The 21,008-nt window shown below is 42.7% G+C and overlaps 2 protein-coding genes across 8 annotated transcripts in view; one reads left to right on the top strand and one right to left on the bottom strand.

The window, feature by feature from the left end:
- TXNDC11 (thioredoxin domain containing 11) overlaps positions 1 to 9,621 on the top strand; it is a 31,358-nt gene extending 21,737 nt beyond the window's left edge. For 2 of the 3 annotated variants that reach the window (XM_061991869.1, XM_061991868.1), the window contains 3 exons: positions 4 to 113; positions 1,495 to 1,575; positions 8,319 to 9,621. In XM_061991869.1, the coding sequence (XP_061847853.1) occupies positions 4 to 113; positions 1,495 to 1,575; positions 8,319 to 8,940 (813 nt within the window). In that variant the 3' untranslated portion in view covers positions 8,941 to 9,621. The remainder of the gene's footprint in view (positions 1 to 3; positions 114 to 1,494; positions 1,576 to 8,318) is intronic. The other variant, XM_061991870.1, reaches the window with a different exon arrangement.
- Positions 8,970 to 19,448, bottom strand: SNN (stannin). Of its 5 annotated transcripts, none has more exons than XM_061991874.1 (4): positions 19,344 to 19,448; positions 18,402 to 18,460; positions 18,183 to 18,310; positions 8,970 to 11,776 (listed from the first exon to the last, which is right to left on the bottom strand). In XM_061991874.1, exon 4 carries the CDS (start codon positions 11,698 to 11,700, stop codon positions 11,437 to 11,439), a length of 264 nt encoding a protein of 87 aa, XP_061847858.1. In that variant the 5' UTR covers positions 11,701 to 11,776; positions 18,183 to 18,310; positions 18,402 to 18,460; positions 19,344 to 19,448; the 3' UTR covers positions 8,970 to 11,436. The 5 variants fall into 5 exon arrangements, with proteins under 5 accessions (XP_061847858.1, XP_061847856.1, XP_061847855.1 ...); XM_061991872.1 differs by having other exon boundaries at positions 18,402 to 18,457; XM_061991871.1 differs by having other exon boundaries at positions 18,183 to 18,457.
- Positions 19,449 to 21,008: the final 1,560 nt, after the last annotated feature.

Here is a 21,008-nt window from a genome sequence, read left to right as displayed (position 1 = left end):
CAGAATGTCTTGCTGCTCTATTATGCACAGTGGTGTGGATTCTGTGCTTCTCTTAATCACATCTTTATTCAACTTGCTCGGCTGTTGCCTCCAGATAATTTCACTGTGGCAAGGTAAAAAAAGATTCTAATATCATCAGTCTAGAATAATGTAAGTTCATTGAGGTCATCAGCCTGGAAAATAATTACTTTTTCTAACCTCTAGAGTCTTGCAATAATAGATGTGAATGTCATCTGCTTCATTTCTCTTTGAATGCATTGTTTTCGTCTGTATAAATTTGGTGGTTTTCAATCTCTCTGCAGCAGTTATTCATTAAAGTGAATTTTTAAACAGTGCAATTAACCTTGAAGCTTTCCAGTTTCAGGTAGTGAAGCAATACAACAGGAGCAGAAAATAATTTTTACCCTTCTCTCTGATGATTTGTAGCAAATAATCATAAACTGTAGTACTGTATTTGAGAAATGCTTTGATAGGCAAAATACATCTTGTGGGCTGCTAACACTACACAGCTGCTCATTCACTTCCCCCCTCTGCCTTTAGTGGGCAGGGGAAGAGGAAAGAAAGTAAACCCAAGAAAAATTGGAGCTCAAGATAAAACAAAACAAATTTGCTTAATAATTGGTGGATAACTGGAAAAAGAGAGAAGAAAGCAAAACAAGTGATGCAAAGGCAATCTCTCAATCTCTGGGCTCAGACAGTTCCCAAGTGAGAGGTGGCTAACCCCCCTAAAACCCTCTCTTGGACCTGTTACTGCTGAATGTGGTGTTATAAGGTATGGAACAGCTCTTCACTTACTCCAGGTCATCGACCTGGTTGTGTGACTTGGAAATTCTCTCACTTGCCCCATTACTTCTGTTGCAGTGTTACTGATGTGATCAGCTATGGATTTTATCATAAAATTATTGTAATTAATAATAATTGTATCTGTAATCAAAGAAAACCTAAAAATGCAGAGAGAAGCATAACAAGCAATTGAACAAGTGTTTTGTTCACAAAATCTTGGTTGCTTTCTATGGAGAGCTTTAGAAAAAAATGTGCCTTTAAGAATGTGCTTGTGAGTGGAAGAAGCAAAATAATTTACTCCCAAAACTACTTGAGGGGAAAATATTCATAGAATTGTACTTGAGGAACAAATTACTGAATAGAAAAAAACTTCATGTTGAAGCTTTGGCAGTTCTGTTTCACACAAGGAAGGTGTGTACATGATGAGTGACTGCAATTTCATTGCTGAGTGAGAGCAGCTGAAATACTGTACATATTTTTCTAGCAAGAAATCCCCCACAGATGTTTGTTGAACTGAGATTCGTTGTCTTGAATATTGGTGATTAATTCTGCTGACTCACATCACACAACGTATTTTTGACATGACACACTTAGACTTACTTTCACAGATACTCACATTTCCTCCTTCCCAATCTCTAAAATGGTGTTTTACAAGAAGACACAAATTGTTCATCTGCCTGTTCTCTTCATCAGTGTGTCTTTTCTTAACAGAATTGATGTCACTCGAAATGACCTTCCGTGGGAATTTATGACAGACCGTCTCCCAACCATTTTGTTCTTTCCTCATCAGAGGTAATGTAATTCTTTTTCCTGGGGGTTTTTAACTTTTGTTTTATAAAGGTACAATAATTATCTGATTACCTCTCTTAATAGAGGGGGAAAAGAAGCCAAACTAATTCATTTACATACATATATTTTTATTTCATGCATATTCTAATTAAAACAACCCCAAAAAACCAACAAAACCCCAAACAAAACCCAACAGACGTGGATTGCTGTTGGTATGCAGGTAGAGAATGTTCTTTCCAAAGGTCATTATTTACTTGTTTGCAAGTCTCTTATTTCAGCATTACTAACCTTAATCTTTGGTTATTTTTCCTTATTGTTTGGTTGTATTTAGAATTATTATTCCAGGATAGTCCAAATAAATTAACGAGGGAGAAAAGGGGGAGAAATTGGTGGTGCAATGTAGATGTAGTGTAACTTGTATCTGATCACTTCTAACTGGATTGTCTAAGAGATATCTCAAAGAATATGAGGATGGATTCACAGAATCTCGAGGGTTGGAAGGGACCTCAAAAGATCACCTAGTCCAACCCCCTTGCCAGGGTAGGGCCACCTAGAGTAGGTTCCTGCAGTAAAATGCAAGGATTTGCTTGCTATGCTTCTAGTGAAGAGAAATATAGTATGAGCACAGATAGAAAATAATCCATCCCAAGCTCAGTCTTATTTATGAGTACAAAACCCAACAATCCTGACATTCCAGAGGGAGAAGAGATAGATTGTTACGTGTTTTTAAAAGGAAAAAAGAGAATGCAAGTACTAAAGGAGGGCTTATGCATCCTTTGGAAATCTTACAGTGGTCCTGATAATGTGGGTTTTTTTATTTCTCCTTCACTTCTCTGTGCTAGAACGAATGTAATGCAATCAGAGGGACTTCAGAGTGTTCATTGCTCAAACCAAAGTTCTTTCAAGTTGCATTTCTCTCATTGTTCTGATGATTGGCTTTTGAGGGGAGTAAGTGTGTGTGGCTGTACCTGTATTTTGGATTCTTTGGCAATCTGTGTAAACCATGGAAGCATTCTATCAGCTAACAGTGGCAGAAAGAATGACTTGAAATACTCGAAAGCCTTTTTGAGCTCTCTGAAGGAGATGCAAAATATCTGATTTTACAGGAATAGCATTAAATACAGAGAGACTTCATATCTTGTTCTCATTTAATAACAGTAAGAGTTACATTTTCCTCTGCTTTGTATTTCATTTATGTCACCTGTGTTCCCTTTTGTATTGAAAGAAGGTTCATATTGGAAGCGAATTCAATGTATAAAATAGATGTTAAATAAGAGTTGTTATCATTCCTCGATGGAATATATAACTTTTTTTCCCCTGCTTTTGCGATCTCATTAATCTTGTTTGGTGACATCATTGTAGTGCCATAAAAGAATAGAAAGCAAAAAAACCCCAAAGAAGTATTATGAATGTTATGGTCAAGTGGAAAAGAATATGAGATAGAGTGAAAAAAGGTAGTTGAAGTAGCAGATGAAAATGTACTTACAATGAAAATCTCCTCAAAATTGTTTGGAATTTGTATAAAAGTTGTTGGAAGATTATCATATTGTGTGGCTAGGAAAAGTGGATAACCTATTGCAGATACTTCAGGGGCTGAGCTGTTCTGCTGCAGGGTTTCTGAAGCCTAAGATCTTTCTTTTATAAAGAATTCTGAACTGTGGGTATTTCAAACGGTGTGATGCAGCCTTCAAGTGAAAGCCAAGCTTGAAAGTGAAGGGATTTCACATAACAACTTCCCATGTAAACTGTCATTATTGAATGATCTTTTTCTTAAAACAACACTGAACTACTTGACCATTTCACTTGGGCTTAAATACATTGGGGTTTTTTAAGTTCTAAACGAATTTTTGTTGTAATAGCCAAACAGCTGAATTTTCATTTGTGTTCTTATTGGTACTAACCTTTTAGACAGTAATATTTAAAAGACCCCAACAACTCAGCATTGCTTTTACAGATGATATAAATTACTTCCTGGGAATTTGTGTATATTGCCAAAATATTTTGGCTTTCTTTCTGTCTCAGTAACAAGTGCTGGACTTTTCCCAGGAGAAAAGTAGCAGCAGATTTGTCAGCGTTCTAGAAGCCTTGTGTTGGTTCTTTAAAACAAAACAAATGAGGCTTCAGTAGCAGTTTTAACACCTTCAGAGGAAAGTAGCTAAAGGAGATCAGCAATAAAACAAGGTGTATGTGCTGTTGAAGTGAAACCATATACAGCAAGCAAGAACTTGGAGAAGGAGCCAAGAAATAAGAGTGTAGGACAGGGAAGTGTAGTTTCAGGAAGACAATGAGAGTTGGGAATGATTTCTATGATGATGAGTTCAAGGAAGAGAATTATGAATGGCTGAACAACAAAAGAAAAAGCAAGGCCAAGAAGGGGGTGGAGCAGAGAAATGCACAAGAGTGGATCAGGAAGAAAAGGAACTCTACAAGTTAGGGATGTAAAAAGGCAGGAAGGTATGTTTTAGGACTGGGATAGGACCTGGAATGGCATACAAGGGTCCTGAATCCAGTCTCATACCTGTGTGTCATTCCTGCTTTGTACCAGTACAGACAGTGCAGATGCATGCAGCCTCTCATAGGCTGAGGAGTAAGGAAGAAACACTACATGCAAGACAGCCACAAGCTTTCAAAAGTACTCCATTTATTATTTCAGATGATTTTGGTCTACGGTGTATGCTAATGCAATAGGCGTGATTGACCTTGGGTTTCGGTTTTCTTTTTTGAAAAGAGAAAAACTCAATCTTACACAATTACAGTTTTTATAGAAAGGGAATGAAAATAAGCACTGTAATAAATACCTGCCTCTGCAATGTAAAATAAAAATGTTGATTCTCTCTCTTCTTGATCTCTCTCATCAGCAAATGGTAATTCAGACTATTGGTACTGTGCAGCATTACAACAAAATCATTACATCTGCGCCTTAAGGTTTTTCAGTTCTAAACTGATGTTTTAATTCAGTACAGAAATAGTTTCATCAGTTCTGAGTCAGCCCAACTTCCAAATCATCTCCTTGCTTTGTGCAGTAAGCTTTGCAAATCCCAGACCTCCTCTGTTCCTGTCTACACAAAGGTAGTGCTACCTTCATCCACTGCTTAGCAAAAGCTGCAGTCTTTAGTACCAATACCCCCGTCCAGTTACTTGTCACATTCTGCACATTCCACAGGCTCTCAGTTTTGCACATTTTCCAGCATTCAGCCTTTTCTCTCTCATTTGTACAGTCCATTAGTTCTGTCTCACTTCAGTGGCTACAGACAGAGGACCTGCTGCTTTAGACATGAGTGTCAGTTTTAGTTGAGATGAGCCACACGCTTCATGAGACGCTGGTGGCAGTTGAGACAGTAAGTAGTACTAGCATGCTGTTGTCTTCTACTCTGTTAGCTCACAGAATCTTATGGGTTAGAAGGGACCTTGAGAGATCACCTAGTCCAACCTCCCCCTGCCAGAGCAGGACCATCTAGTGTAGCTCACACAGGAATGCATCCAGGTGAGTTTTGAATGTCTGTAGGGAAGGAGACTCCACAACCCATCTGGGCAGCCCCTTCCAGTGCTCCATCACCTGAACAGTGAAGAAGTCTTTCCTTATGTTTCTTTGGAACCTCTTATGTTCCAGCTTGTCCCCTCTGCTCCTTGTCCTATCATTGGCCATCGCTGAGCACAGCCTGGCTCCATCCTCCTGACACCCAGCCTTTATGTATTTGTAAACATTAATGAGGTCACCCCTCAGTCTCCTCCAAGCTCCAGAGCCCCAGCTCCCTCAGCCTTTCATCAGAAGAGAGATGCTTCACTCCATCATCTTTGTGGCCGTGCTTCGAACTCTCTCCAGCAGCTTCCTGTCGTTGAACTGAGGAGCCCAGAACTGGACACAATATTCTAGATGCAGTCTCACTAGGACAGGGTAGAGGGTTAGGAGAATCTCTCTCAACCTACTGCCCAGAGTCCTTCTAATACACCCCAGGATGCCATTGGCCTTGGCCACAAGGGCCCATTGCTGGCTCATGGTCATCCTGCTGTCCACCAGCACTCCCAGGTCAAGTGGCATAAGCTGGAGCTCTCCTAGATCTAACCACATTGACAAATTTGGCATACTAACGTGATTAATTTAGGGCTGGAAAAAGTCAGAAACTGATTTCCAAATATTGTGGCTACGGCTTTAAGACTGCTGTTCTAGTTAATGAGCCACAACATATTATTTGGAATCTTGAGTCAAGTGACTTTCTCTCCCACTTTTGAACAAGAGTCTAGTTTGCAGAGCCATGCCTTCTGGGGGACAGAGTGAGTGTCATGTAGAACATGATTAAAATGTTTCTACTGAATTATTTTGAAGCATAGCTCACACAAGTTTTAGAGCAGTAAAACAATTTAAGTGAAGCTTCCTCTAATACTTACCATCTTTCCAGGGCTGCTAAAAAGTCTGATGTTCCCTATTTCTTTTCATAGAGAATCGTTTTGCTTTGGTCTTTTTACATAAAGAAGCTCTAGACTGTCTCTGAAGTGACAGATGTAATAGTTTTAGTAAGATTGTTTTTGTAGTGTTCTGGTTGGTTTCATAAAGGTACCTTACCTCTAGTCTTTCTCTCCTGCTTTTCCTCTCCAGTGTGTTTTGTATTTTCCTGCATGTAGGTATTCATGAAAATCAGATTTTGATGGTATTTGTAGTATCAGTACCATCATTACAGCAGTCACATATTAATTTTTGATATAAAGGTGCCTCATAGTCTTTCTTGCAGCTCCTTCTGCATTTGTCTCTCTCTCAATTTCTTTCCACCACCTGCTGTTAATATTTTGTTTTGGTTTTTTGTTTAAGTAGCTTTTTGCCTTTCTGATACATACTGTGTTTGTTTTTGATCAGTAAGAATGGATGATGACATGGTAAAATATTACCACTGTATAAGAAGTGCATTTTGTCTTAGTGTGGACTATTTTTTCCCTAAATCATGTCATGTTTCATTAAACTTGGATGAGAGCTGATTGTCAGCTGAGAAACTGCTGATGGTAATTACAGGAGTAACTCGGTTGATCACCAGAAGTCTGCAGGGCAAGAAAAATCATGCTGCTTACACTTCCAGAAATAGCTTAATTTGGATGAACAGGAGCCTCATCTGGCTACAGTTCCTGAATTATTGATAAAATATAGCATCAGTCTTCTACCTGAAATGCAACAAGTAATTCTTAGTGTATGGAATTAATACATGTTTATATCCTGTATGCTCATGAGTTGGATTTCACAGAAAGCATCTTTGAGGCAACTGTAATTGGTAACTGAATAACTCCCCTGCTCCACATACATGGTGTAAGCAATTCAGAAACATGATGTCACACATACAGGGACATAAGAGTTGTTGAGGGTGGATGTTGTACAGGAGCAGCAGTGGTAAACTTTGAGGCATTAGACTTTATATTTGAATTTGGCTTTCTTGCTTTGGAATCATTTTTGTTTGGGTTTATCCTATTTCCTTTTTCTGACTTGTGTAATCAACCTGTATCTGAATGTGTTCCAGACCATTAATCTGAATTTGGCAACCAAAGGGACATAAACTAAGCTTTGTTTTCCTCTGTTTCAATGGCTCCCTCATGAAAGAGGGAACATGCTTCTGACTGGCAAAGGCTAAAGGTGATAAAAAGTGAGAATCTATTAGTGAGCTTCCCAGTTAAACACACCAAAATGTATGTAGCTCTGCTGTAAGAGTCAGGAGGCAGCAAACTCATGTTATAGTGGAAAATACTGAGTGAACATTTGAAGATGTAACTGGGTCAGAAAGAGACAATTAAAGAGTTAGTTCCTGTCTAGTCCTTCAGAGGAAAGTTTGCCTCTACATTTTTGTGATAGAAAGATGCACATAGTCCAGAAAGGGCAGTAACTTAAACAGTTGATACAGCTGGAGGTTGGGACTCTCATGTAGTGCTGCTTCAGAAGAAAGTGGGTACTGTTGGGCTTGAAGCAGCTTGGGCTCTCTTTGTCAGGTTGACAGTAAGTTCATGCTGTTGCAGAAAGCAGTGGACCTACCTCTTTGTATCCTGGGCTTATCCTATGGCTGTGAATACTGACCTTCAGAAAAAAACCTCAAAAGCTTGTTTCATTTGCTTCCTGGATTGCCTCAGTGGCATAAAGACAAAGGAACAAGTACAAAAATTTGGTTTTTTGATGGCAAAGAGCCTTGCTTCTGCCTGAAGTGACTGCTTACTGTTTAAAAGCAACCTCTACATCTCTGTTCCTTGCAGTACCCTTTGGATATTGGAACACATTGAGCTACTTCTTGCAGGATAACAGAGGCTCAATAGTCATTTGCCATCACATGGCTCTCTTTATACATCTAGACTTAACTTCTAACACTCTACATAGAAATAGGGACATGTAAATGTGCTCCTCTAACTCATCAACAAATGTTAGAATTGGTATGTTCAGATCACACCTGCCCAAATGCTGCACCTGTACTTAAAGCTCATAACCCATCATCAGGACACGTCAGAGGAACGTTTGTTTTCTGAACGTTGACAGCAACTTTTGCTGTGAGACAATCACCAATCCAGTGCAGAGATGCTTATAGCACCCAGGCTGGAATACAGGGAAAAAGGTTCATCCAAATAAAACAGAGTATGCTCTTTGTTAGATGAGTTAAGGTTTCTCATAGCTGCTGTATTAATCATGCTTAATAAAAACAAAATAGCAAGTGCAACAGCAGATGCTTAGATAAAATGATCACAGCTTATCTATCTGAATGGTTTAATATTACCTTGTATCTTTCTAGGAAGGAACAAAGTGTGAAGTTCCCTGAAGATTTTTCAGTTAACCTTCCTAATCTCCTTAAATTTATTTTACATCACTCAAGTTCTTCATCAGAGCCCTGTACCAAAGAATGCCTACGGCAGGAGGCAGTTCTACAGCAAGGACACATCTCCCACTTGGAGAGAGAAATTCAGAAGTTAAGATCAGAAATCAGTGCTCTGCATCAGGCCCATGACCAGCTGGAAGCACAGCTTTCTGAAGCTAGGAGAGAGGAACATAGATTACAGCAGCAAAAACACACGCTGGAAAAGCAGCACAAAACTCTGCAGCTCCACAGTGAGCAGTTACAGGCCACTTACGACAGGAAGAATAAAGAATTATTAGAAATGGCTGAAAAGCTTCAAGAATTAGCTGATGCATCAGAAAACCTCCTTAAAGAGAATACTTTACTGAGAATCCTGGTGGCAGCAAGGGAAGGAAAGCTACAGAGCAAAGATGAAATCAGAGAATCACTTCAGTCAGAGCAAACACTTACTGAAGATAATGATTTATCAGTTTCAACAGATACCGACACAGAGGAAAAAAGGACTGATAACACTGATACCATAGAAACAGAGCACAGCAGTGGGAACAGGACAGAATGATTGCTTACACAAAGTCCAGTGACGCAGTATTGGGTAGGTATTTATGCAAATTTTATTGAAATCTATTGTAAATAAAGACTTCTTCCCCCACATGATCTACAAAAAGAAAAATCAAATGGAATATTTTTCTATACTTGAACAACTTATTAGATACCCACATCTAAAGAGAAGAGGAGAATGGAAAACACTTTCTGCACTTTACTATTGCACTAACTTGCAAACACCTATCCATTTAAATTAAAGATGCTGATTTTTAGTGGCAGCAGTGTGAAGCATCTGTGACTAACGACCAGTTATTTTTCACTGGCTTTCTCTTACAGCTGCTGAAAGAGAAATCAGACCTTTGATTTACACTTTTCCATAATTCTGAAGTTTGCCCTTTACCCTGCATACTTTGCAGAATTAAAGTGGAGATACTTCATCTGTGTAATCAGTAAACTTGAATGGACAAAATCATCTTGCTACAACTATTCTGTTCTAGAACTTCACCACTTTGTGTCACTTTTTGTCACTTACCTGGCTGTCTTGAAACCTGCAAGAGCCATGTGTGAACTGTTCTTTACTGAAAACTAAACAAAGTCTTACTGAACTAATCCTTTTCTCTCTGATTTGTAAGAGGTCTAGAATACAGCAGTTCCAGTGTATGGGTCTGGCTATACATGAAAGTCCCACAAGATGAGCATCTGAAAGCATGTGCCAGGGTAAGAACAGCCCTCTATCAGCTGTACCCCATACTGTACTCAAGAGGTAACAGCAGAAGCTCTTTGCTACTGAATATTAGTTTTGCTTCAAATTACAGCTTTCAATTTTTAAAAAAAAAGAGGCAAATGCAGCACTAAAAATGCAAGTCAACATCTTACTGTAGAAGGGACAGGACTTTCTAGGCCATTATTGTATTGCATATAATTACAATTCTCAAGCACAATTGCTAGGCCTGTGTTAGTTATTCCATATGTACAGGTACAAGAAGCAAGTCTAATGCTTCTTATAGAGCTTAAGAACTTGGACTTCATTATTTGTAACGTATCTCAGGGAAAAAGATTTACAGTAGCTTTTTTTTCTGCTAGGCAATTCAGTATTTTAAAATTTCAGCAGACAAAGCTAAAGTGATAGGAAAGAGGTCAGTGGCCTCAAAGCATGTGTGCCTACTGTAAGAGGTTTAGAATATGTATGCTGCCCTTGGTGGCTCAGTGTTTTTCCTTCTCCTCCCCTTTCTGCCCCCTCTCCCACGACCAAACCTTTAGAGGTCCAGAACTCCCTGTTTAACACACTTTTTTACAGTTGCTACAGCTGAACTGTAGCACAGAGCAGGAGGTGGAAGGGATGTCCCTCCAAGTAAGGGCTTTACTATTGTTAGCTAAAACCTTGTACAAACTAACCAGCAACCTCCCATCTCCATATCTACATTTATTTTTGTAGGAAAGACCAAAACTTATCTTGTGGTACAGTTAAAGCAAGAGAGTTATCTACAAGATACATTAACTGAATTCTATAGCTGACTGTACACCAAAATGCCTTTTTACAACAGGCTGTTAACACATACCCTAACTGCTAAATACACAGAGGTTCAAGGAAAACAAAAAATCATACTGGTGGCACCTATGCCAGTTTTAATAAGTAACCACTTCTGCAGTTTCAGCATGCAGAGCCACAGAAGAGAAACATCTGCTCTACTGCCATTTCAAACTCCTGGAAACCTTCTGGACCTTCAGCATCCATCATTAGTTCCCAGGTTGGAATCCATCAAAATGGCAGTTTCCTTGCAGTAGCTACATAGTTAGAGAACTCAGTTCTAGCAGCCAAAAGCTAAACCTACCTAGTGGCAACTAAAGGAAAGCACTTCCTTTCTTGTAGCTCTTGCATATCCTTGCTCAACATGTTCCTCAAGGTATGTACCTTCCTTTCAGAGGAAGTATCCTGCCCCAGTCCCATAAACAGTTTAAGAGTAGGAGTTCTGACTGTAGCTGTGCACTCAAGAGCAGAAGCAAGCTTCAACTGCAGGTAGGGTTTTGAAGGTCTGGAATCCCATCTACAGTTGTGGTTCAGGAGCCTCCTTGTGTGGTATGTACAGTTGAATCATTTTTTCCATATGCTGTAGAACAAAGCAAAAAGCTTCTGGCAGTTTATTTACAGTTCACAGTTGTAAAGTAGTTCACATTACAGTAGTAGCTCCATCAAAACAGGCTCAGCTAAACATTCAAGTAACAAAACACACTAGTAGTCTCTTCACACCAATATATCCCTGTGTCCATTGCCAGCAATGGACGTTAGGCCAGGTGAGTCAGCTCCTGTCATAGGGGAATCAGGATGCACAGCTGATGCAAAGTGCAACTTCTCAGTGCATGCAGTTGCAAAAAAAAAAAAAAGCTTATTTAATCCTCATTGGGGTGTTTTCTGACAAGTAGTGTGCATATGACCAGGTTCTTCACAGTATAGAGATTGTTCTACTGGTTGCACACATCGTAAGCATAGTCCATATCCACGTGTTGCTCCAAGTTAGCTGTGTACTTCTGTGCCATTGGGAGTTAGCTTTGCTTTCCGCTCTACACAGGGTCCTTTAGCAGAGTACTGCACCAGAAGAAAGGGCTCTTTGGTTTCTCCTTCCCCCACAATGCTTTCCTCATCTTCAGACTGGCTGATCCTCTGCAGACGCAAGTAACACCAGCAGCCCAGTATCAAGGCACCGAGAGCCGCGATGGCGATCAAAATAACAATCACAGTCACCACTCCAGTGGTGGGGCTGTGATCCATAATAGACATGGTCACTGTTTCAGATGGTGACTCTTCAAGGAGATTTTTCTGTCCTCACTATCAGGCTTGCTGCATGTTCAAACTCCTGCAGTGGAAAAAACAGACAATGAAGTTCTGCATTTTACCATATTCAGCAACACAATAGTCATGGTTGGTATTCACAGTGCCACATGAGCCTATGTGCAGTGCTTTGAGCTTCTCACACTCCTACAGTTACTCTTTTTAAGCTATTTCTTCCAACTTGTCTTTGAAAATGCAGGTTTCTATGCCAAACTAAAGGAAATGAAAGCTAAACTTGTTTTAGCAATTCATGTGCTTGTCAAGACAGCACATGGTCAGTCTGCTAAAAGGTAGCAGTTTCTACCAGGAGACATGAGACAAGACCTAGACATACAGTAGACTGTATAGAAGTTAAACATTTTGGTAGAGACATATTTAAGGCTACTTAATACAAATGCTAAATAATGGGTGAGCTCTCCATGACAAGGTAGAAATTCAGCTACCTTTAGTTTTCCCTGAAGGAATCCTCCAAAAACAGTACATTTGAGAGCCAGAAGTCTGGCCCTTTTAAAAATAATTTATAAACATCCTTGTGACATATCCAAGATTGGTAAGCTACTTGCAAAGCTAATGTGTTACTTTAAGCCTCTCCATAACACTGGTAGAAGGGCTGACTAGATAGAAATTAATTGGTTGTTCATTGAGCTGATAAAAGCAGATGTTGCTTTAGATGCATTTTTCACAAGCTGCAGGTAGAGCTAAATTTATTGAAGACTAAAAACACAAGATCATTATTTTAAGCTTCTGCTCTTCCTAGTGACTTTCAAACCACAAGAGCAAGGTAGTGTGTTGGCATTGCAGCTGAAATTGGAACAGGGGCAGCAGGCAGGAAAATGGGGGAGAGGAGAGGTTTCAAGACTTCCTTGGTCTTCTGGAGTGTTGGCAGAAGTATATAGGGAACTTCTTCTGCTACTTCCAAATTCACAAGGCTGTTTAAGGGGTTATGTGAGCCTTGTCTTAAATGTCAAAGGCTACAATGTTTACAAAATTGGTAGCTTTTTATGTTCTTCAGCTGGGACAGAATAATTCATTACCTTTTCTTTCATACTACCCTATCTTTTTACCAAGACAGAAACTCATGGAAGACTTCAGTGGTAATCCTACCCAGCAACACATCTTACTTCTGTACTGCTGTGGGAAATCAGGTTAGGGCTCAATACTACAACTTCAGGTACAACAGATAGTCTCTGGTGGTGCCAAGGTCAGCTGTAAGTGCAAAACATCTGCACTTCAGCTGACACAGAGCCACAGACTGGCACTGGAGTAAGAAGAGTATCTTTGGCTGCCATTAGTGCCAGTCTCGAGGGCCACATACCTTTCCAGGAAAGGCTCTTCCTCACCATGCTGTTGCAGATTCTCATTGCATTTTCATACAAGCTCCCCAGTAGAAGTCAGCCTTTGAGCCAGAACCATAAGGGTATTGCATTATCTACTGCACTTGGATTCTCACCCTCATTTCAGCATGAAAGAGTCAAAACAATTGCAGTACAGTATCTTTACCAACAGAACTCAGGGTGGAGACTGAGGTAATTTCTTGATGATGTCTGATGGAATGGCAGAGCCATGCACACTGCCACACAACCATTTCAGCAAGGACACAGCTGCTAGAGAGAACTTCAGCATGCTGGAGTGTCAGTAGGGTCACAGAACTGACTCGCACACACTCTCCATTTCCAGCCCTGTAGTAAATGGTTGCATCAGGTACAGTACAAGCTAAGTGCTGCAGACCCAGCTTTAACCAAGAGAATCAAAACAAAATTAACCACACTACAGTCTCTCAGCAGAGCTATGTGCCCACTGCAGCCAGAAAGCTGCATGATTTGTCATGATCATCTTGGTTCTGCAATGTTTATTCAACACAGGGTGATCAGCTGAGGGTGATTAAGAGTGACTTTCATGTAGTTCATTTTCCTCAGGGCATGTCTGAACTGCAGCACACTTTGTTCTAGCCACAACAGTACAGCAGCAGTATAAAAGATGAGTTAGCTTGTTTCTCATGCAGACACTGCAAGTCCACATTAAGCAGCTTGCCCAACTACTACCAGCAATGACAACCTCCTCACACTTTCTCTACGGCAGTTGAACACATAACTTTACATTGGTACTGAACAGATACTCTCACCTAGCAAATTGCTTTTAATACTGGAAACTACCGTTGCAAATGCTACCCCTCTGCCAGACTTCAAGTGAGTAGACAGCATCAGCTATATAAGGTATAAACCCTTTTATTAAACATCACCATCCTCTCTATCACTAGGATCTTTTGGCAAAGATCTTTTTAGACCTCAGCATAATAGCTAACAAGGCACAGAGCTTTGCAAGCAGTCTTGAGAAACAAGTTTGAAAGCAGGAGCTCAATGTTAGGTCTGGGTAACAAAGAGCTTACATCTGTCTGGACTGTAAGAGAACATATTTCTCCACCCCCTTTTTAACAAAGATGGACTGCAGTGGTCTCAGTTTGACCCAAAAAACACATGCAGGTGAGCAAGTGCCTATTTGAGGGAGAAGCAGGGCTCTTCAAGAGCACCGACTTTCTGTCTTGAGACAAGGCTTTCTCTTGCTAGGTTATATATGAGGCTCTTGCCATTCCTGTTGGGATGTGGAGGAGTACAGCTAGACCAGAAAGTCCAGCTCCAGGAAGATGCTTTTTCTGAACAAAGCATGAACAGAGTAGTTCAGAGTTATGAGAGGTAGGCATTTATTGTCCTTGTGAAGAGCTGCATAGTGCTTCAATTCTTATTTACTGTTCTGGACACTTGTGCTTAACACCACAATTACTCCTTAATGCAAGCAATAGCAGCATTTTTACTACACCTTTTGGAAAAATCCTGATGTTAAACTAGACAAAAATCAGACTCAAGTCTCCTTCAGTCTTATTTCTCAGCAGACACTGGGAAGAACCTTGCAGGCCCATATACACCCCATGAGTGGGTGACTTCAGTCAGTGACAACTCCCCCACAGCTGATGCTTCTAGAACATAGGAATTTCTGCAGCAGATGCCAGTCAGAGGCATACATGGAGCTCAAGGTGCAGAGCTGGCCAGGAAGAATGTGCTGATCACTTTGTGTATGACAGCTCTGCTCTAGCAAGTCAACTCAGCTTAGTCATGACAGTTCCTTCTAGAAGAAAATTCACATGAATCCTTTACAAAAAGGACAGGTTTAACAACTGGGAGATCATCTTCTCTTCTACAAGTCTTGCTCCTAACTTTACAAACAATGAAGAATATTAGGAGACTCATCCTTCCAGTCTATGAGGGTCACTTGTATTAACTTGTATTAACTAACCAGAAGAGCTCTTTAAGACAACCAAGATGTTAACAGTAGCAGATATAAACAGAAGTTGCAGAACTTGTCCTTGAGTCAGGATGTTTTACATGAACACTCACTCTGTTTACACTAGAAAGCTACTTCTAGCTAGGTTAGGCTCTCCTGTGTCTCATGTGATTTTGCTTTGATATGGCAAGGTAGGAAGTGTTGGAGATTGAGAACTAGGCCCTCCAGGACTGATTTGCCCTTATTAAACAATTTCAAGTCCAAACTTTAGTGCAACACAGCAACTCACAGATTCTTCTAAAATATCTTCCTTGGCCAAATCCATGGGTTTTTACTTTAAAATTCTGAATGCTTTGTTTGATTAAAAATTTGAAGGATTTACATCAGTTTAAACTCTGGGACAGAATGCCCTTCTCTAGGCACAGAAATTAATATGATATTAATACAATGTTACATTAATACTGTCAAGATAATCAAGCTGCATCAAGAAGCCCTCTCTAGCTTCTATTTGAAAAGCTCCTCACATCTTTGAACCACACCATAGTTAATGCTAAGTGTTGTAAGAGAAAATACACCTACATATGTTTGGAAAGACTATTCCATGAACATCCAGCTTTTCTTAGAAGAACAACTAGATAAAATTTAAGGACCCTTTCTCAAAGCACTTCAACTCCACTTCTCAGAGAGATACAAGTCATTCCCTCTCTGGCATATCCTCTTCTCCTTCCCACTCAGGGAGCCTGGAGCCAGCACCCTATATAAAGTCAGTTATTAAGCCTCTGTGCAGATTTAGTGTGGCACAAATAGCCAGTTATTGGTGCATGACACTAAGTGGGATGGCAGCGCTTTGTTAGTTTTGGATAGTTGTGTCAAACACCTGCAGCATTGTGGCACAAAGCTACAGTGTTGTTGCTAGCTCATGCTTCTGTTTTTCTGGTTTTAGCTAAAGCTCTCCTGCAGCCTTAATTCTATCCTTAACATTTGCATGTTGTGGCTACACTAAGACGTACCTACCAGAGAAGCCTTTGGTTTCTAAACACGGTACTGCAACCACACTGCTTTTCCCACCAGAAACTGATTAAAAAATCAAGATTAAGCTTCTTGACAAGATAAATACTGCATTCTGTAGATCCTCTTAAACAGATCTAAAGGAGATTACAGCTTGCTTTCAGACTCACCTTTCTCTTAAAGCACACCCAAGCTAAAAAAGCCCACAAGCATACCAGAAGCAGCACTGACTCCATTTTTACAGTTAATATCTTACTGTAAAAGTGGTAAGTTCCTGATCTTCAAAAGGGATTGCTAACACCATCCATATATTCTTAGTGACACTTCTAGTGCCATATCCCTTCCCACCACACTTGCTATCAAAGCAAGCATCTAAGCATATTTACTCATTAGCAAGATTAGTCAGTAGGAACTGCAAATAACCCACCTCAGTGCTTACAGCAACTGAGCTGTGAAAACAGCTATAAACTATTGCCCAAAAATAAATGGGGTTTTCTTTCTTCTTTTTTAATTTGCCTAATACCAGCTTCTACTCAGAATTTCATTTTAAAATGAGATTCAGAAGCTGCAAGTAAAGGACAAAAAGGTAGCCAAAATTGCAGAAGGCTACTAAGAGACAAATTCAATTCAAGTTGCCATATCAAGTTTTTCTGATTCTGCTAAGTTTGCCATCACTAATGGCTGGAGGCATATTTCTGAGAAGAAATACTCTACCACAGAAGCCAAAACAGTAGGAAAAGGCTTCAAATGCAAAACTACCACAGATCACCCAAGGTTACCAGAATCCTCAAGCAGTTCTGTTTTGAGGTTAAGCTTTGGTTTTGGGGGACTGAGGGGGGAATATGGGAAGTGTACTTTCTATTGTCCTAGTTCACCTGAAGTAAGTGAAATAGGGCAGAACAAAGGAAAATAGAAGAAAAATACTAGGCAGTCACCACTAAATCCTCCATGTTAAGACTTTTAAAGAGAAAGTAACAGCAGCTTGCACTACATGCTACTAATTGTGAAAAATGTCTTTTCCTGTACCAATAAGATTAATTTTGAGGAATGATGCATACTCATCACAAGAGCATCCAATGGGACATGAGGGGAGATCCCTCTGGGGAAATCACAACTGCAATTCTGCCACTGGCACACAAGTGTGTAGAGCACCCATACTACCCAGCCACAAGGAGTTAAAACCTTTACAATACAGGAGTGCTCAGGCTTCACTTCCAAAAAAAAGTGAGATCACTGCTATTCTTCATTAACTCCAGTTAATGCCACCTCCTTCTGATAAAGTCAGGTTACCTTACACAAGCTGAGGCTTGGCCAGAGGATATTTTAGAAGCAGGGAGCTGTTTAGGAGAAGTCTTCAAACCTTCTCTTCCTAACACTTACTAATCTTATGATGAGAACTAAAAAGGAAGAAAGGCAGCTAAAAAAGGCTTTTCTGTGGCTCAGTAGGTACAGTCTTCCAACAACTTAGCTGTTAGAAACACTAGGACAATACCTGATACCTAACTGCTGTTCCAGTCAGAGCTGTTAAGTTTCTACATGTGTGACAGTACTTTACATTTAAGAATCATTTTTAGAGCTTTACACTGAGCTAAACCACACCAAAGTTAACATTTTACAGATGACAGTAAGATGAAGAGAGGGGAGAGCAGCAGTCTAGGAAGTTTCCCAGTCACAGCAACACAATCTCAAAAGTAGGCAGATCTTGTCAGTAGAACAGCAAATGGAACAGGTTTACGCTGTCACTGCCCATCATACAGTTCATACAGAAGAAGTGGGTTTCTAGGGTTAAGACCAAGTTTCCTTCAGAGGCAACTGCATGGCTGGCAAAGCATCTGCCACACTCCAGATTTGTATTTGTCAGTGTTACAGCCACATGACAGGTCTGTCCTGACAAGATAACAAGGTTGCTTCTGACATGCAGTTATCAGAAGCAGTGTGCCATACACATCCTGTGGCATAGCTTAATTACAGCTTAAAATGCTGAGACAGCAACATTAAGTTTGCTGATCAAAAAAAACCCCTTCTAGTTACACACTCAAAATAGTTTTCCAAATGGTTTGTGTTTTAACAGCACCCATACATTCCTGATATTCAAGCAGCTTTGATCCTCAGTGCATATCTTCAGGCCCCAAAAGTTTATCACATACCTGTACAGAGTAGCTCGAGAGCTCACGCTAGGAGTCCTCTACTCAGAGTTTCAGATCACCTTATTAGAATAGTGAAGGTCACACTTGTTTTCGATCTTGTCTGGCAAGTCTTCCTTCTCGCTCCTCCCCTGTGGAGAGGGATCACATTGGTCTCTAGATGCTCCACATCCCGAGTCCCTTTTGCTCTTGGCTTTCCAGAGTTACGTAATGAGGTCTCACCATTAGCTTCTGGCACAGGTGGTCAAGGAAAGAAGATCCAATATTGTTTCACCTACCTGCTAATCAAGGCAAGAGTCTTACAAGTTGTTCTGAGTTCTTTAGATCTATTCGAAAGCAACATCTACTGACAGATGTCTACACCTGCATTCATGTCAGGAAAAGGAAGAGCGTGAGACAGCACGGTACATTGCAGATGCTCAGAGGAAGGAACAAGACTCATTTTGAGCAGCTGACGTTACCGCTAACTCCCAAGATTGCCAACACAAAGGTCAGTTCAGACTCACTCCGTAGCAGCAGCCTAACTCCTCACACAAAGCTTACGCGCCGAGCGAGCGGGGAGGAGCCCCTCGGGCCGCGGGGAGCCCGGCTGGCAGCGGGCACGGTCCGCGCCGAGGTACCGCGGACAAGGCATCGCCTCGGGACTGCAGCGCGACGGCAGCTGCGACCGCGCCAGGAGACGGGGGCCGAGCCCCCAGGCAGGCGGCGGAGTCGTTCGGCAAGACAAGGCAGAGCCGCCGCCCGGGCCGGGCCGGGCCCCGCCGGAGGAGCCTCCGGCCACCCTACAGGACCGGTGCCAGGCCTACGGGGCGGCCCAGCACCGCTGGGGAGCGAGGCGGGGCGGGAGTGGCGCCGCGGACCCCTGCCGCCGGGCCGCCGCATAGACAAAGGAGGGCTCCGCCGCCGCGGCGCCCGGCAAAGGCGCGGCCCCGGCCCGGGCCGCTGGTGGGGAAGCACAGGCAGCCCCTCCGCGACTTCCGAGGCTCCAGCCCCTGCCCCACCGCAACCCACGGCCCACACTCGCCTCAACGACACGCCGCTCCGGCTCGCAGCGCGGCGGGCGGGCCCGCCCCCCTGTCCGAGCTCTCGGGCTGCGCCCGGCTCCAAGCCGAGGCTTCCCCACCCTCGCGCCAGCATCGATCCCCCCGCGCCGCCGGCGCTCACCGGCGTCGGTCCCGGCGTCGGTCCCAGTCCCGGTCTTAGTCCGGCCCTGCGCGCCCCGGCCCGCGGCACAGCCACCGACGCCACCGCGGGCGCGCCGCCTCCTTCCCCGCCCGCGCCGCCTTATATCGGGGGCCGGGCGGCGCCTCGCGGTGGCCAATCGGCGCCCGGCGCGCGGGGCCGGACCGGCAGCCGCGGACGGGCGGGGCGGAGCGGAGGCGGAGGCTCGGCCCTCCCTTCCCCTCCTCTCCCCTGTGCTGCGCTGACAGCGGCGGTGGGCGGCCGCCCCGGCCTGGGAGGGGCCGGCGGTCCTCGGGGAGAGCGACCGGGGGGCCCGGCCCCTCCGCCCTGGCCGGCGGTGAGGTGAGAGTGTGAGGGAGCAGCGTCCTGGCGGGCCGGCAAAGCCCCGCAGCCAACCACGCGGACGGTACCAGACTGAGGGTACCAGACGTCTGTGCCTCTCGCCAGTCTCAGCGGGGGTAAATGCCCTCAGCTACCGCCTTGGTCCCGAAAGACGCTCTCTCTGGACGTGCAGTAGTGTGTTATCGCTGAGGCCAGCTGAGAGCTGCTGTAGGGCCACTGGCCAGCCCAGGGGCCTGCCAGGGCTCGATGCAGACAGCGTGACAGGCCTACCTGACACTTGCTAAGGTCTGTCTCAAATGCCGAACATCATCTCCCTCCCAGTGTGTCCCTTACTGCCTCACCATAGAGTGAATTATTAAATGTAACTCTGTAAATGCATTAGGAAATTACCCAATGCAGGATTTCGTCACCCTTCTACTGAAGTTGGTCCTCACTGATGCCAGAGACCAGAAAGGCAACAGTATTGCAACTCCTCTGTGTGGTATAGTCACTGGTAAAACAGATCTCAACTTGTCTGAGATTCATCTAAAGTCTTAAAAGGCTTCTGTCAAAAGGAGTATGAGGAAATAGACTGACAGAGGATCAAGTTCAGAAGTTACCATGACTTATATAAACAGTTGGTTTACAATACAGATGCTGGTTTATATCATTGTCTTAGTAGGCAACTTAGCCCCACACAGCTGCCCGCTCACTCTGCTCTGGTGGGATGGGGATGAGAATTGGAAGGGCAAAAGTGAAAAATAAACATGGGTTGAGATAAAGACAGTTTAATAGGTAAAGTAAAAGTTGCATATGCAAGGAAAGCAAAGCAAGGAATTCCTTCCCCACTTCCCATGGGCAGACAGGTGCTCAGCATCACCAGGACAGCATCACACCTAATACTGATTTGGGAAGACAAATGCCATCACTCTAAACATTTCCCCTTCCTCCTTTTCCGCAGTTTTACCTGCAGAGCATGATGCCATATGACCTGCAATGTACCTGGGGACAGCTGGGATCAGCTGTCTCATCTGTATCCCCACACAGCTCCTTGTGCACCTCCAGTCCACTTGCTGGTGGGTTGAGGAGCAGAAAAGGCCTTGACTCACTACTCAGCCATAACCAAAACACCCCTAGCCAGCGTGTAGAATTAACAGGGAAGCAGTCTCAGTACAGGCTGCCCTGAGCACACCGTCTTGTAGCTTTGTTTAATCACACATGCAGGGTGGCGTGGAATACCTGCAACACCAAAGCCAATTAACATTTTAGAAAAGTCGTTGTTTAATGTATAATTTATGTTTTATTTAAGTTTGGGATCTAATGAGT

Source organism: Colius striatus, chromosome 3 (assembly GCF_028858725.1).
Source record: "Colius striatus isolate bColStr4 chromosome 3, bColStr4.1.hap1, whole genome shotgun sequence".
NCBI classification, from domain to species: domain Eukaryota; kingdom Metazoa; phylum Chordata; class Aves; order Coliiformes; family Coliidae; genus Colius; species Colius striatus.
The sequence above is the reverse complement of the archived record's forward strand: the minus strand, read 5'-3'. Positions and strand labels throughout refer to the sequence as shown.